The sequence below is a fragment of the Micromys minutus genome, assembly GCF_963924665.1.
Source record: "Micromys minutus genome assembly, chromosome: 14".
Taxonomy (NCBI): Eukaryota; Metazoa; Chordata; class Mammalia; order Rodentia; family Muridae; genus Micromys; species Micromys minutus.
The window spans coordinates 37,647,552-37,662,554 of record NC_137983.1 but is presented as its reverse complement, the minus strand read 5'-3'; the positions used below and the strand labels follow the sequence as shown (position 1 = coordinate 37,662,554).

General features: G+C 41.2%; 1 protein-coding gene across 13 annotated transcripts in view; it reads right to left on the bottom strand.

Moving 5' to 3' along the window:
- Positions 1-15,003, bottom strand: part of NRG1 (neuregulin 1) — a gene marked incomplete at both ends in the record, with an annotated part of 175,159 nt that overhangs the window by 28,855 nt on the left and 131,301 nt on the right. For 12 of the 13 annotated variants that reach the window (XM_080928756.1, XM_080928755.1, XM_080928757.1 and 9 more), the window contains one exon: positions 1,840-1,969. In XM_080928756.1, coding sequence (XP_080784882.1) covers positions 1,840-1,969 — 130 coding nt within the window. Of the gene's footprint in view, positions 1-1,835; positions 1,970-15,003 lie in introns of those variants that run through there. The other variant, XM_080928752.1, reaches the window with a different exon arrangement.

Here is a 15,003-nt window from a genome sequence, read left to right as displayed (position 1 = left end):
GAAGGTCTTATAGGAGGCTAGAAAATGTGCTCATCCCCATTCACCATGACAAATATGGTGAGAGGGGGTCTCTTTGTGCTACATTGTATAGCAAATCTTAGAACTGGAGGCTAAAGCTGAAGATTGGTTATTAACAAATACAACTGAATGATTTTTACGATTACAACGAACCTTAACACTTGGAGTAATTTAAAATAAGGCACATAGTGTGGCATCATGGACATCTGAAGCCAATTGGTTTTTTTATACTTGCTTTTGAAAAACTTAATGAGAAGCTTTACCGGTCGAGTCACTGCATTTGAACCCCATGCTTCACCCTAAGACATGGTTTGCTTTTGTAAGTGGTGTCCAGTGACAAAATCCACTATGCTTCTTCCATCAACATGAGTTTTCTTGGCACTGCAGCCATGCAGCCATGCAAGGAACCTGCTTCCTTCCATTTTTTTACAAACAGAGGGCCTCCCATTTCCAAGGCTTCCTTGGAGTTCACTAGGCCACCTAGGAGGAAGGCCCTGACTTCTGATCCTTCCTAGTGCTAGGAATAATGGCATGTGTTGTCACCATCAGATCTGGTCTGTGTGCGTCTGGGGCTTTGGGCATTCTAAGAAAGCATCCTACCAAATAGTCCAGATGCAAAACATGTTTAATTCACATTAGATTATGAGTCCACGTGACATGACATGAAACAAATATCAATAGACCTTAAATGATGACCAAATAAACACATGCATTTTAATCATCCTATTGACTTTTTACTATAAAGCTTAAATATTTGTTGTTACCCCACCTACCCCCTTCACCTCCTACCCCCCAAAACCCCAAAGTTAATGATGCTGGTGAGAGAATATAAATTTGATATTTCTTTTTGTTGCTGTTTGCTGGGTTTTGTTTTGTTTTTGTTCTCAGGGTAGGTTTTCTCTATTTAGCCCTGGCTGCCCTGAAGCACACATTCTGAGGACCAGGATGACCTTGAGCTCAGAGTTCAGCCTGCTTCTGCCTTACAAGTGCTGGGTTAAAGGTGTGTGCCACCACACTCAGTGTCACCGCACTCAGTGTCACCGCACTCAGATAGACTTGGTATTTTTTAACTGTACATCTCCTCTTCCTGGTCCCTGGGAAAAAGGGACATCTAGACATGTCTACAGCACTAGCATATTCCTTACGACGATGCTGTTACGATGTACTAAATGCATTCTGGACACGTGCACCTTGCTTTTTCTTTTCAATAACCAGGAAGAGCAACTTAAAATTTGTTTTGAGAAGCAATTATGAGGTAATACCATAATCCCAAACATAAGAACTGCTTCAGCAGATAACTTTCTGCTCCCTTGAGTTCTCTATTTGTTCTGGTCACCTTGCAGATGAGCATTGGGGTTAAAAAAAAAAAGTTACCTCATGGCTCAATTTATACAAGGAGTAAAAAAGTGATAGCCTCACAATATTTACACATTTCTTTCAGTAGCTATTAAGGAAAACCATGAGGAAAGCAAATTTATACATATAAAGGCAAAAAAAAAAAAAAAAAAAAAAAAAACCAAAAAAAAAAAAAAAAAAAACCAACAACCAACAAAACAAAACAAAAAAACTCTGACAACAAAAACCAAAACCAACCAACCAAAGGAAAAAACAAAGCCAACTCATTAGCAACCAAAAATAAACAACACCCTAAAAAAACCGAAAAGTAAATCAATTCTGGACAGGGCAGAGGCGATGGCAGAAAAAAAAATCTCCACAAATAAATGAGCATTATTTAACAAGATGCAACAAAGTGAGGTGACACGGGACGCTCTGAAACAAGCCGTCACAGGGATAAGGCACAGAGAGGAATTCATCTCTTACTTGCACAAGTATCTTGACGGGTTCGACAGGTCCTTCACCATGAAGCACTCTCCCCCGTTCACACAGAACGTTTTCTCCTTCTCTGCACACTTTATGAGATGGCTGGTCCCAGTCGTGGATGTAGATGTGGCTGGATAGGAACAAGAAGGAGGGGAAGGTTCACACTTGGTTCTGGAGTCACCATTGCGATTCAATACAAATGCTTCCCTAGCGAGGCTCAAGCGAGCCTCTCATAGACCACATCAGCAATAGGAGATTTTAATAGCAATTACCGATAAAAACCATTTCCTTTTTATCAGGTCTGTGCTATCGGTTGCACTTCAAGCAGTTGACAACACAGTGTCTGACGGCCAACGTTCTTTTGAGGAAACGGAGACAGTTTGATGTCTCTAGGTATCATTCTGTTATAAAGCTCATCTGTTTGGAACTGGAAGAATAGTAACAAGTCATCCTTTGGTTTATAAAATTTCCATGCGGTCGCTCGACATTTCTACCTCCAACCTGACAGTCTTATGGGTGTAAAGCTGAAAGTGATGAACCACTGAGCACACACACACACACATACACACACACACATACACACACACACACACACATACACACACACATACACACACACATACACACACATACACACATACACATACACACACATACACACACACATACACACACACATACACATACACACACACACATACACACATACACATACACACACACATACACACACACATACACACACACATACACACACACATACACACACACATACACACACACATACACACACACACATACACACACACACACACACACACACACACACACACACACTAAATGAAACCAATTACCCACTCCTGAGGCTCAAGGGCATTTAGAACTAGGCTCTCCCCTCCTTTACATGGCTGTGGTGGGGCTTAACTGTCAATCAGAGCTCACCACTGATACCAATCAGGATGAGATGCATCAGGCCAGTCAAGGTTCTGTCTACCTCTTTATGGAAAAGATCTATTTTGAGATGAAAACTTTTATCTTATCTACTGACTTATTCCTGTAGACTTTTAAACCCCTTATCATGTATCATTCCGAGTACATGACTCGCACGGTCAATGTTCTTCCATACATCTATTTGTTCTACTTTGTATGGTTTAACTATTTTATTCTGCATTGATTTTTTTCATGTTTCCAAAGCCCACTTTGTTACAATTTTTAACAATTATTTTCCTACATTTGGTAACGCATTTGCTTGAGTGTCTTGCCTGTCCTATGAAGCAGTAAGTACATGGTAAGCACGTGTCCCACCTGCAGTGAGTTGTCACCAAACTTTTCTGCAGAAGGCTGCTGATCCGTGTTCCCAGTGGTGTCTGAATCCCTATCATGTTGCTAAGGATGCCCTTTGCCCCACTTGAACAACCCATTTGGAAGTCGTTCAGAATAAATCCTATGGCATTTACTAAAACCAAAACCAACGTCCTTCACAAATGGATACACTTCTACATCAATTATAAATGAACAATAAAAATAGGCCACGGTATAAGCCAAAGACAGATATAACACCCTTGTCGTATGAACTTGCTGATCTTGTGGGATACTCAAAATAACCAAGGTTAATAAATGCACATTAGAACAAAAAGATACGCTTTTTTGGCTTTTAAAACAGTTTCCCCTGAAGTGATTATTCTTTTATAATGCTGTCCCAAAGTACCTGGCCCTGACACATTTTCACTCTGTGTGTGTGTGTGTGTGTGTGTGTGTGTGTGTGAGAGAGAGAGAGAGAGAGAGAGAGAGAGATTCTTAGATCATCACTTAAAGGTAGTAATGAGACATTTGATATAAGGGAATCCCCGGAAAAGAGGTGACAGCTACCTCACAGAAGTCACAGTCACTGTGTTTAGCCCTTTCATCCACAACAGCATTGAATGCCTCATGAACTGTAAAGCAGCAATGAAGTCCCAGGTGATACCCAGTGAGAACTGACTTGGTCCCTGCATCTGCTCCAAGGCAGCAGCTAAACTCAAGAGTAAGCTGTAGTTGTCAGAAGAACTTGCCTGGCAGATAGTGCTGTGCACACTCTGTGGATGTCTGCCAGCTTTTCTTCTCTTCTCGGGCGAACATGGCATGTGAGTCTATATGTTTCGAAGCGATAGCCTTGCTTTCTGGCTTCAACACATACACTGCCAGCTAGGTAGGCCACATTCCATTTGTTAATGCTGGCAAAAGATGACTGGAGCTGACAGAGGACATCAAGTCACGAGAGCACCCTTGGTTTTGAGGGAGCTGGAAGTTATAACCAAGGACTGCAGAGAGGAGGCATTTCAATCCACAAAGGGTGTTCTGCATAGAAGGTGGGCTGGACCTCACTGAGTCTGTGCTGACTTTACCCATCTGCCTCTGCTTCGTGAGCAGTGTGTTCTAAGGAAGATTCTCTCTTTAACTTAGTGGTACGAATGACAAGACCTAGAATCACAGCCATAGGGCATATGAAATGGTCAGAGTAAGAACGGGAGGCCAGTTTCAGCTACAGAATGAGGCTATCTGGGCATATAAACATGTATAAGTAGGACCTGACTGTTCTTGTGTTGACTGTGTTCGTGGGGGCTTTAACCCAGAAGTGCTTCCCACAGCAAGTTAGTAATTAACTTGCAAGAAGAAAAAAAGCAGACATAACATAGCAACTTATTTCCAGAGGACGTGTCTGTTATGGCAATATAAGTCAGGGATACTGATCATTGCCAAGGAAGCTAGACATTTCTCTGCGTTCGCATAGGATATGGAAACCAAAAAACCGCTGTTCAAGGAGTAAACCATATGATCCCTTTCTGTCAGCCTCCACCCACTCACAACCCTATTGCCTCCTTTTCTCCATCTGTCCCTTCCAACTTCACTGATTGTCCATTCCATGTACAGGTAGCAGTCATAGCTAAGGCTGACCATGGCAGATGCTCCTTAAAGGTAGCAGTCATAGCTAAGGCTGACCATGGCAGATGCTCCTTAAAGGTAGCAGTCATAGCTAAGGCTGACCATGGTAGATGCTCCTTAAAAGGCATCCATTTAGGTAAGCTGTAGAGCAATGACTACCGCCATTGTTCTTGTGGAAAAGCATCAAGCCGGGGCCACATCGGTGTCAATGATGGCCAGAGTCCTACCCAGAAGACTGCTGAGCTAAACTCAACAAGAAAACTGAGATGCCACTGGCTGTTATAAAATTGGCTATAGGATTCTTTTCTGTTGTACTGTACCCAAATGAGTGTCTCTGACCCAGCATTAGTACATACACACCGAATAAAGCAAAGCAAAACAGAATTGCTGCCCTCACTGGAATTTTGTTGTTTCCTGGGGGACGTGATGGGTGAGGGCCCAGTTTTCAACAGAAGTCACCAAATAACTCTGAGGCATTCAGTAACACAGACAGACTACTCTCTTACAACTGCTTGCCAAGAATTCATATCCCATGCATTTGTTTACGTAATTAAACTGATGAATGAGTTAAGGGAAATTTTTGAGTCCCTTCTGAATATGATGATGCCCTGCATTCAGTATCTACACAACTCCATCACGTTTCTGGCGGAAGTTCCACATTACAAAAGCGAAATGCACTTACACTGTCACAGATTAGTATAACCATTTAAATACTATGTTTTACTTTACTTTAAGACAGGGTCTCATTTCATTGTCTAGGCTGACCCATAATTCAATATCCTCCTGCCTCATCCTGAATAGCTGGGGCTATAGGTAAGTATCATGGCCCGAAGCTTTATAGAAGTATATAGAGTGTCTGCACGATAGGAAATACCAGCCAAATTTCACTCGTATGCCAAATCCCGTGCATTCTACTGCCACATACTTTTGTAAAGACACTGGATCAAAATGTGAATAATAATCTGGTATTTTCTACTCACTACTAAGGATTTCTTCCTGGAGACACATGTATTTTCTTTTCCCTGCAAGGTATCTAAAGTTACACAAAACAAAACAAAACAAAAAGAATAAAACAACTACAACAACGCTGGGCAGATGGTTTCGCTCTTTCCCCGGTTACTACTCTGTTATCCTTGTTAGAACAACAGGCAGAGAAATGCATGCCTCTGCTAAGTCACCAGGCCAGTTTCTTTGGACAATGAGCGGAATTAGGAGCAGCAACATCAGATACCTGAGAGCAATCTGGAGAATCTATCTTTCCTGAATGACCATGTGTTCAAGACGCTTTTTTACTGACTTACTTGAGGAAGATTAGGTAAATCTGAGGTTTACTCAATGAACTATATATACAAAAACCAACCAACCAACAAAGAAACCAAAACTCCTTAACATTCCTATATGAAGCAGCCAAACTGCAAGATGAAAGTCTTTAACCTTACCTGTATCTTCAGTGCTTATGTATTTAGAAATCTGCAAGGTTTCTCGCTCTTCCATAGCCTGTATTTTTGTTTGTTTGTTTGTTACATCTGCTCGTTTTTAAGCTCAAACCCTCTCAAATTATTATTCTCACCCAGAATGCAAGATAACTCCAGTGCTGACAGCGCACTGCCCTGCTGGAAACTGCTTAGGTAGTGCTTGTGGGTGAAGCACTTAGGAGGCAAAGCCCTAGCAGGAAGATGCCCTGCCCACAAGGCTTCTCGCCACAGTAGGGCATGATGGGAACAGTTATTAGCTGTCCACAGGAAAAGCCAGAGACACACTGGAATCATAGATGCACTGTCATTCTGGGTTGGCACCCCCCCCCCACCACACAGTAATTTAGTCCTTTGCTGAATAGCATATAGGTATCTGTAAAGAGAGAAAAGTGCCTGGCAGACACTCTTTTGGATCTGGGAGATGAAGAGGGTCCACACTGCACATGAAAGAAATATACATCTCCTAGGAACTCCAGCTTAAACAAACTGATGCTGAGCAGGACTGGATTGGCTCCCTAGGGAAAAATGATTGGCATGCACCAGTTACCCAAAGACAGTTCCCTTTCCTTGGAAAAGCTGTGACACTCTTCAAGACATCTGTGTCACTGAGACATTGTCTAAGAAGCTATAGAACAGACTCTCTCCTAATTAGACTCTCTCATGAACTTTGCTAAAGAAACCATAATTAAGGACACAAGTAAGCATTGTTCACAGGTACAGTCCTTGCCTAGAATGTGCACAGCTCTGGGTTCCGTACAGGCCTACACAGGAGAAAGGAGGAGATACAATGGGAGGCAGAGAGAAAAGCAGAGCAGAGTACAGGAGAGAGGGAAGGAGGGACAAACAGATAGACAGACAGACAGAGAGACACAGGCAAGCAGACAGACAAGGAAGGGAGGAAAAATCAATAGGATTAGCAAAGAAGATGCCATGACCATGCAAAATGTAAACAGACATTTCAATAGCAGACTAGGGTATCTGACTGCATGGACTCAAGGCTTCATAAATAAACCTGGGAAATTTAAGAGTTTGCAGACACTCTATAAAGTGGTCATTTATCTAAAGAACAAGTTGACACAAAGGTCCGATGGAGATTAACTAGCATCACTGCTGCACTTGTGTCTGGGAACCATTTAGATGCATGGAGACTAGAAGGACCAGAAAGGACCCTAGTATAGCTTATAACACAAACAATAATTTTAAAAGAGGATAGAAGTCATCTCAATAGAGGAGATGGTTCTGCAGTCTTTAATAATATACCCCAGTTGAGAATCCACAAATGTGTACACAGCGGACGGTTACCCAATGTCCCTCAAATGTATCAGGAACAGTCTGTGGTTTGCTTCAGTGAACCTCCTTCAGGGCTGGGGGTGGGGAGTGGGTATTAAGACCAGTTTTAGATAATTCTGTCCCTTAAAGGCCATGAGAAGCACCTAATACTACTTCTTTCCAGCAGAATGAGAAGTAACCTTTGGATGTTTTCCCTCATAAAACAAAATTATGACTCTTTTTGTTGTTGTTGTTGTTGGAAGACCAAGGTCATCTGTAGCTGAAACAGAAAGTCCTTTCTCAGTCCCCAGCAGTTGCTAAGAAAATTACTTGGTCTTATTAGACAGTGTTATCCTTAGAAAAACAAGATTGTCGGCAAGGTTATTTTTTAAATATACAAGTTGCCATTTTTCCCTGACAGTACATTTTATGCATGGCAGTCTAATCATGCCATTCTCTTACTTAAGACAATATCACAGTGACATAAATGTCTTGGAGGATGTCACAGCTTTTCCAAAGAGACAGAGAATATCTTTGGGTAACTAGGTGGGTGTAGTGACAACAAGAAATGTACCCTCTTTGAAAAGGTAATAGTTCTATCTATCTATATGTATGTATCTATCTATTATTCTATCTCTATCTATCTATCTATCTATCTATCTATCATCTATCTATCTATCTATCTATCTATCTATCTATCTATCTATCCATCCATCTATCTATCCATCTATCTATCTATCTATCCATCTATCTATCTACTTACCTACCTACTTATCTATTTTTTTAGGTTTTAGTTAGAAAGCCAATTCCAGAAATATAGTTCTTCTATATGATTTTTGAGAAGCCACTGACTTATGGGTATAGTCTTTCTACAGGTAGAAGTTTATGTAGGCTGTCCCTTGATCCTTTTTCCATTACAGTCTTAGACTAACTGCCTACAAAGCAGATATCAGCAGCCAATCTGCCTGGCTTACTTTGGTATATTTCTAGATCTTACCAGGTTAAATGTTGAAGGTCTACACTCTTTACTCTGCATTTTCTGCCATGATCAATTTGTTTGGGAAAAGGTCATGCCAATGTAGGGAATATTATCCTGCTATTGTCCAGACTAGTCCAAAATTTTAGCAGTGACAGAATAAACCCAAAACAAAAGAAGTGAACTTCCAACTCTGATAAAAGATTCAGTTATTCAGCAGTTGTCACAGGAATTTCCATGTGGCATTTAATGACATCTGTTAATGTATTTATCCTCTAAAAGGTGTTTGGAAACAAAAGCAGATGAAAGGTCAGGAGAGAGAAACCATGAGGCACTTTCAGCTTCATATTAAACATTTGAAGCAAAGATCATGGCATACCAAAAATAAAATAAAAACAATGTGGTCATTTTTATAGATACTGAATTGGCACTTAGTGAACAGAGTTAGTTTCTGAAAAAGTATCAAGAATTTGTGTCCTCCAATTTTTATCTTAATTTAGTTATATATTTGCATGTAGGTAAAAATGAATCCCGGGAAATTAGATAAGAGGAGCACACTCAAAGGTATAAGGACTGGGTAAGACCAGTGAAAACCTAACAGCCCAGAGCTCTGCAGGGTGGATCCCCAGAGTTCTTGCAGAGCATAAAAGGAGGCGTGAACAGGAGAGTTTAAGCTACAGGCAAAGGAAGAAAGAGGAGAAACATCCAGCCTTGAACACATAAAGGGTCAAGAAACATCAGCCAAGCACAGCCTATGAACCTCACTGGGAAACTAACTCCAAGAAACTGTTATAACTGTGAGATTTATGAGAGACAGTCCAATCACCACCTAAATAACTGTTGAGACTTAGTATTGCCACTAATTTTGGTGTGTGTCAAAAGTCTCATGGCTATGTTCAAAAACAGCACATTCCTTATCTTTCAGAAATATATATATATGGATATGGATATGGATATAGATATAGATAGATATAGATATAGATATAGATATATCAAAACATGCATACATTAGACAATCAGAAGTCACAGATCTACTCAGTTAGAAAAGTAGATTAGGGGTTACCCTGCAATAATTGTCAAGGCCAAACAAAATAACTAGTCTGAGTCTCACTTATCTGTAAGCCAGTTGGGATGACCTGAACGTGGTCCTACTACATACACACAGGCCACCTCTGGGAGACTGTGTGCAGTGCTGTGTATGCACACACTTGCCAGTTGCACATGCTTGAATTTTCAGATCTCCAGTCACCCTCTAAGCTACAGGCCACCTGTTTCCCCACCAGTGGTGGTAAGGGCTGCTGAGTGGAGGAGAGGCAGGTGACTGGACAGTGTCTCAAGGCATGGCTACAGTCTTAGGCCCCCAGAGAGAAATCTACATGGATAAACTTCTTTCCTAATTTGTACACAGCTTTTGATGAACTGAACCCGTATGTTTAGCATCTTCCTGGTACTAGCAGTGGCTGGAATCTATCTAGAGGAACTGATACAAGCATTGGGAAACACCTTCAAACCCGCTGGGAGAAGCCAGGCCTGTCTCAGTCTGCCTGGCTACATCCCTGCCATGCCAGAAACAGGGGATGTGACAGTCAATATATTAGCCTCTGGTTATAATTCATTGGGTTTTTTTTTCCTGGTAGCACTCCATTTACTTGGGCTAATAAACTATGTCCCACTTCCAAAGCTATAGTAATTCTAAGTGGCTGAGGTCATCCCTTTCTGTTAGGACATAAACCATTTTGGTTGGTGGGTAGATGCTGCAGCCATTCTTTGTATCAGTTTCCAAAGGGTTTCACACCCTTACCCTGACCAGGAATGAGGTACTGAGCAGAGATCATGGCTGCCGGGCACACTAAGGGAAGCATGCTCTATAAAGCTACATGACGTCACAGCGGTCAGTTTAAATCCGGGGCTGCTCCTTTCCTTGTTCATCCCTTACGTCCCAGACAGTTTTAGAAAAATCAGGTACGGTCAGTCCAAGTTGGCCATTTATTCAAAAATACCGTAAACAACAACGAATAATATATCTCTATCTCGTAGAATCTGCATTTCTTGTTCAGTTCACATAGGCCTGGCAAAACCTTTTGTGACCAGTGTTTTATTTATGGGGGAGTTCAGGTTTGGTAGTGGGGAAGGGGATCCAGACTACAGTATCCAAGATCCACCGTAATCAGGAGACTTGGGAACAGTTTATCCTACAAAGCCCTCTAAAGAAGCACATGGACTACATGTAAGCTCTGGAAATGTTTCTAAACACAACAGAAAGTCTTACCAGGAAGACAAGACTGTCAATAATAAATTAGACCTCTGTTTATATTCTGATTTCTATATAACATCTCCATTAAGAATCCTTACTTTAGTTGGCCAGCAGAGGTGCATGCTTTTAATTCCAGCACTTGGGAGGCAGAGGCAAGTGAATCTCTTAGTGAGATTAAAGAACAGTTACCAGACAGGTGGGAAGAGATCTCACAGAAATTCTTCCTCACTATTTCAGACTCTTTTCTATTCGAAAAGGTCACTGGACTTTATCAAGTATGGACATGGGCTTATGTAGCTCAAGTTTGGAAAAACAAATTCCCCATTTGTTAGTACTCTTTATATGTGAATTGTCATGTGTGCATGCAAGTGTGTGTGTGTGTGTTCGAGTGCACAATGCACACTTGAGAATGGCTTTCCTTGAGAAATTCAAACTAGTCTGCTACCCTTTGTCTAACAGTCGATTCATTCATTAATTAACTCATTCATTCATCCATCCATTCACTTTTGTGGAAGAAATGACAAGGACTGGTGGATTCCTTGAAAAATAGGGACACAAGCTACCTTATCCTTAACTATATCTCATCATTCCTAGAACACGTTATTGTCCTACAAGTAGGACAACACCAAGGATAGCCCAGAACCTTCCAAGACTTTTGTTTTGTTTAATTATAGTCAGTTGATAATAATTCATCACTAATCCAAAATAACTTTTAGAGACAGAAACCTAGGTAGTATATCTGACACATTCACAGAAGCTGTGATAGGTCATGTACAATTAGGAACATTCTTTTAAATAGGAGAGAGGACAAAGGGCAGGAATCCCTCCTGTTGCTAGCCATGGGGAAGAAAGTGGAGGGCCAGAAGGATGGTGACTGTGTGAAAAGTTGGCACTTCTTAGTACAGACAGTAAACGTTAAGTTCAAGTCATAATGTGTAAGTCAAGTCCGACTGTTAGCTTTTTTGGGTCTAAGGTTAGACATGCAGGAGAGAGATGCTGAATAAGAAGGGCTTTTTGATACCCAGAAGACGCTACTTCCTTCTGCTCATTCCCTCTTTAAAACGAATATACACAGTCTACAGAGGGCTGCGAGATTTGGAGCTCCTACAACTTGTAGAAAAATCACACATAGCTTCCAGTCTTGTTATGAGATTGAAACTTTCATATTAAACAGCAGCATTACCATCAAGGGCCATAGTAGAGCTAAAAATGTCAGATGAAATTTCATCCATTAACCAGCAATGTGATCTATGCTGCTGAATGGGTTTAGAGACAAGTAACCTAGCTACACATGTATGCAATGGTCAAAAGACAGAAGATGTGTATGGGCAGGAAATTATTCCTGTAGCTTCTCAATAGTGAGACTAGTTCCAGACGACAATGGTGACCATTCTAGTAACTCTGAGAAAGAAGTCATGAATGATCTAATTCTTAAGATAGGAGATATGTCCAAGCCAATTAAATTTTCTATTTTTCTATGACTAGACATTGCATGAGGTCAGAATCAAGTTCCAGCTGTGCTTAGATCACAGAACCACAAGAGCAGAGGTCCAGACAGAAGGAATCTGTTGCTATCATGAGTTAATTCATTGAGTGCTAAACCATGGCTACCCTGGCAAGCCAGGAGTGTTTTGTAATTCAAATAACAAAGAGAACAGACTTAGATGCTTAGCTAACGAACAACTTATGTGAGAAAGGCAAGAACAATGTGGCTGACAAGAGGAGGGAAATGACCATCTTAAAGAGGCTGACACGGTCCCTTCCGTTACTCAAGGTAAGAATTTATATGTAGACTTTACTGGGCATGACTTATGAAAAGACTTATTAGTAATAAATATTCAAAAATTAAGTGACAGGCACAGTTGCTGCCAAATGTGGAGAGGTGTGCACAGTTCTCTCTCATGTTCTCTCCCTCGTAATCCTGTCTGCCATTCCTTCAAAGGCTATCACTTCCACTAATAATAATATCCAAAGTGGAAATGAATTGTACAGTGAAGGACTGTCATGATGAATTTGATGATGTTCTAACATCCTGTGAGGGACACTCTCTTGTTCATGGAACTTGAGTACCAGAGAGATGCCTTGATTCCAAATGATGTCTGAAAAATATGCTGCCCGGGATGTGGTTTCTCCAGAGCACAGAAGGTTTCAAAAGTCAGAGTCAGCATGGGCTCTGGAAGAGAAAGAGGAGGGAAAAGCCCACAGGAGGCTCACTCTTTAAGGCACCCAGTATTCAAACAGAAGTGAAGCGTTCCATGTGCTCTAAACTCTCCTGTTGTCCTCTCTTAAGACAAAAGGAATAACTGGACTCATCCCAATAGTCACATTTCTAAGATAGAAACAACCACAGAGTATATTCCGAACTAAGCAAAGCCCTTTAAGTATGCTCACGAGCCCCCTGTTCTAATGGGCATACTGTTTGCCATGTGTTGGCAATTAGGTAATCATACAGCCAGGTCAAGGGGATGGGAAATTGGAAGTAAAGAAGGAAGATACTTTGTGACTACAAAGCTGGAGGAATACTGACTCTGCATCATCTTTTGTTTGAAACCTTCCTTTCTACAGCACAAAAATCCTAGAGCTTAGCTTTCTATTGTAACCATCCCTTCTCCCCGTCATGCAGCCTGTTCATGCCAGCAAATAATGTCAGCTGTGCATGCGAAGGTGCAGCTCTGACCCTCTTCCTGGTCCCCCACCCCCCTTACCATAGAAGAAATGAGATGCAGCTGTGGAATAAGACCCCAACATTCTCAGCCAAGATGAACCAACAAAAACAAAATGAAAGAAAACAACACCCCCCCCCCAAGGAAAAAAAACTGAGACTCACTCATAATTGTTTGGTGCCAGGTAGTGTAGTATTTTGAATAACAAATCCTCACAATAAGCCATAGCAAAAAGAATGTTCCCTGATTTTTCACAGCTGAGGACACTGAAGATGAGGAGAATTAGATGGTATTATGCCTTTTCTCAGCATTAAAAAAAGAAAAAGTAGAAATTCTTCAACAGGATATGGTGGCACACACGTGGGCTCCCAGCCTGCAGGAGGCAGAGGTTGCGTACTTTTCAGTTTGAAACCAGATTGTACCAGAGTGTGTCCAAAGCCAGCCTGCACTCCAGAGCAGGGCCTCATCTCAAACAAAACAAAACAAAATAAGTAGAATGTAATAAACAACAAAGAAGATGAATTCCATCCAAGGCACTTGATGCCAAAGGCTCATAATGTATCCATTAATGTATTCTGGCTTGTGATAGTTATTTTGTAACTACAGCCATGACCTTGTAGTAAAAATAAGCAAACAAGAAAAAAAAGTGTAGCTCCACCCCCACCCCGTGTCTATGGAGATCATGTTCTTAACATTCCCTTTGTTTCTAAACCATATTCTCAGAGAAGGAGACATAAAGCCTGTTAGTTCTAGGTAGAAAGCAGGAGGCTAATGTCAGTCCAGTCCATGGGGGGTCATCGCTAAGAAACTGCTTAGATCCCATTATGGACCACTCTGTTCTTTCAGAATAGACTGCTCAGGCTTTCTGCTAAGCTTTCTTTAACTGGTCTCGAATAGCTGAGTTTAAATTAGGAGAGTGACCGACCAGCTGGAATGTTATAATGGGTTCTATTCGGCCTCCAATCAAATTATCCTCATCTTCCCCTTAAAAACGCTTTTAAGAAAACTCGATTTTCATTTAGTGACCATTTGAAGGGTAGAAAAATGTTGCCCCTATTATTCCTTTACGAGTCCACAGTTACAGAAATGCATATACCTGGGAGTATATGGGTAAATGTAAATGTGCTGACCTAAAGACACCGCGGGGACTCACCAACTCATCAGGAACTGCACCAACCAAAGTGCTAAATTTAGTTATGATGTCTATGCGGTATTTAATATTTACATAAGATCTGACTGACCTCCATTTAAAATTAATACTACAGGCTCCTGCAAAAACTGATGGTACACACCAAGAGCTGAAGGAGAAAAGGGCAAACAAAAACCCTGCAGGTCAGGCAGCTTAGAGAAGGTGAGCATTTATTTCCAGCAATATCTGTTAGTAGACAGGGTCCTTTTGTTGGCTAGAGGATACTCTTTACCCTCCAAACATCTTTCTATATAAAGGAGTAAATTTATATTGTTTTCTGTTTCTGAGACAGGGTAGCCCTGGCTGGCATCAAAAAATCACAGAATTTTGCACACCCACCGACCTCACCCCTCCCTAATGCCCTGTCATTCTGTGGGATTTGAAAAGTATATTACCAATCTTCAAATGAGGGATCC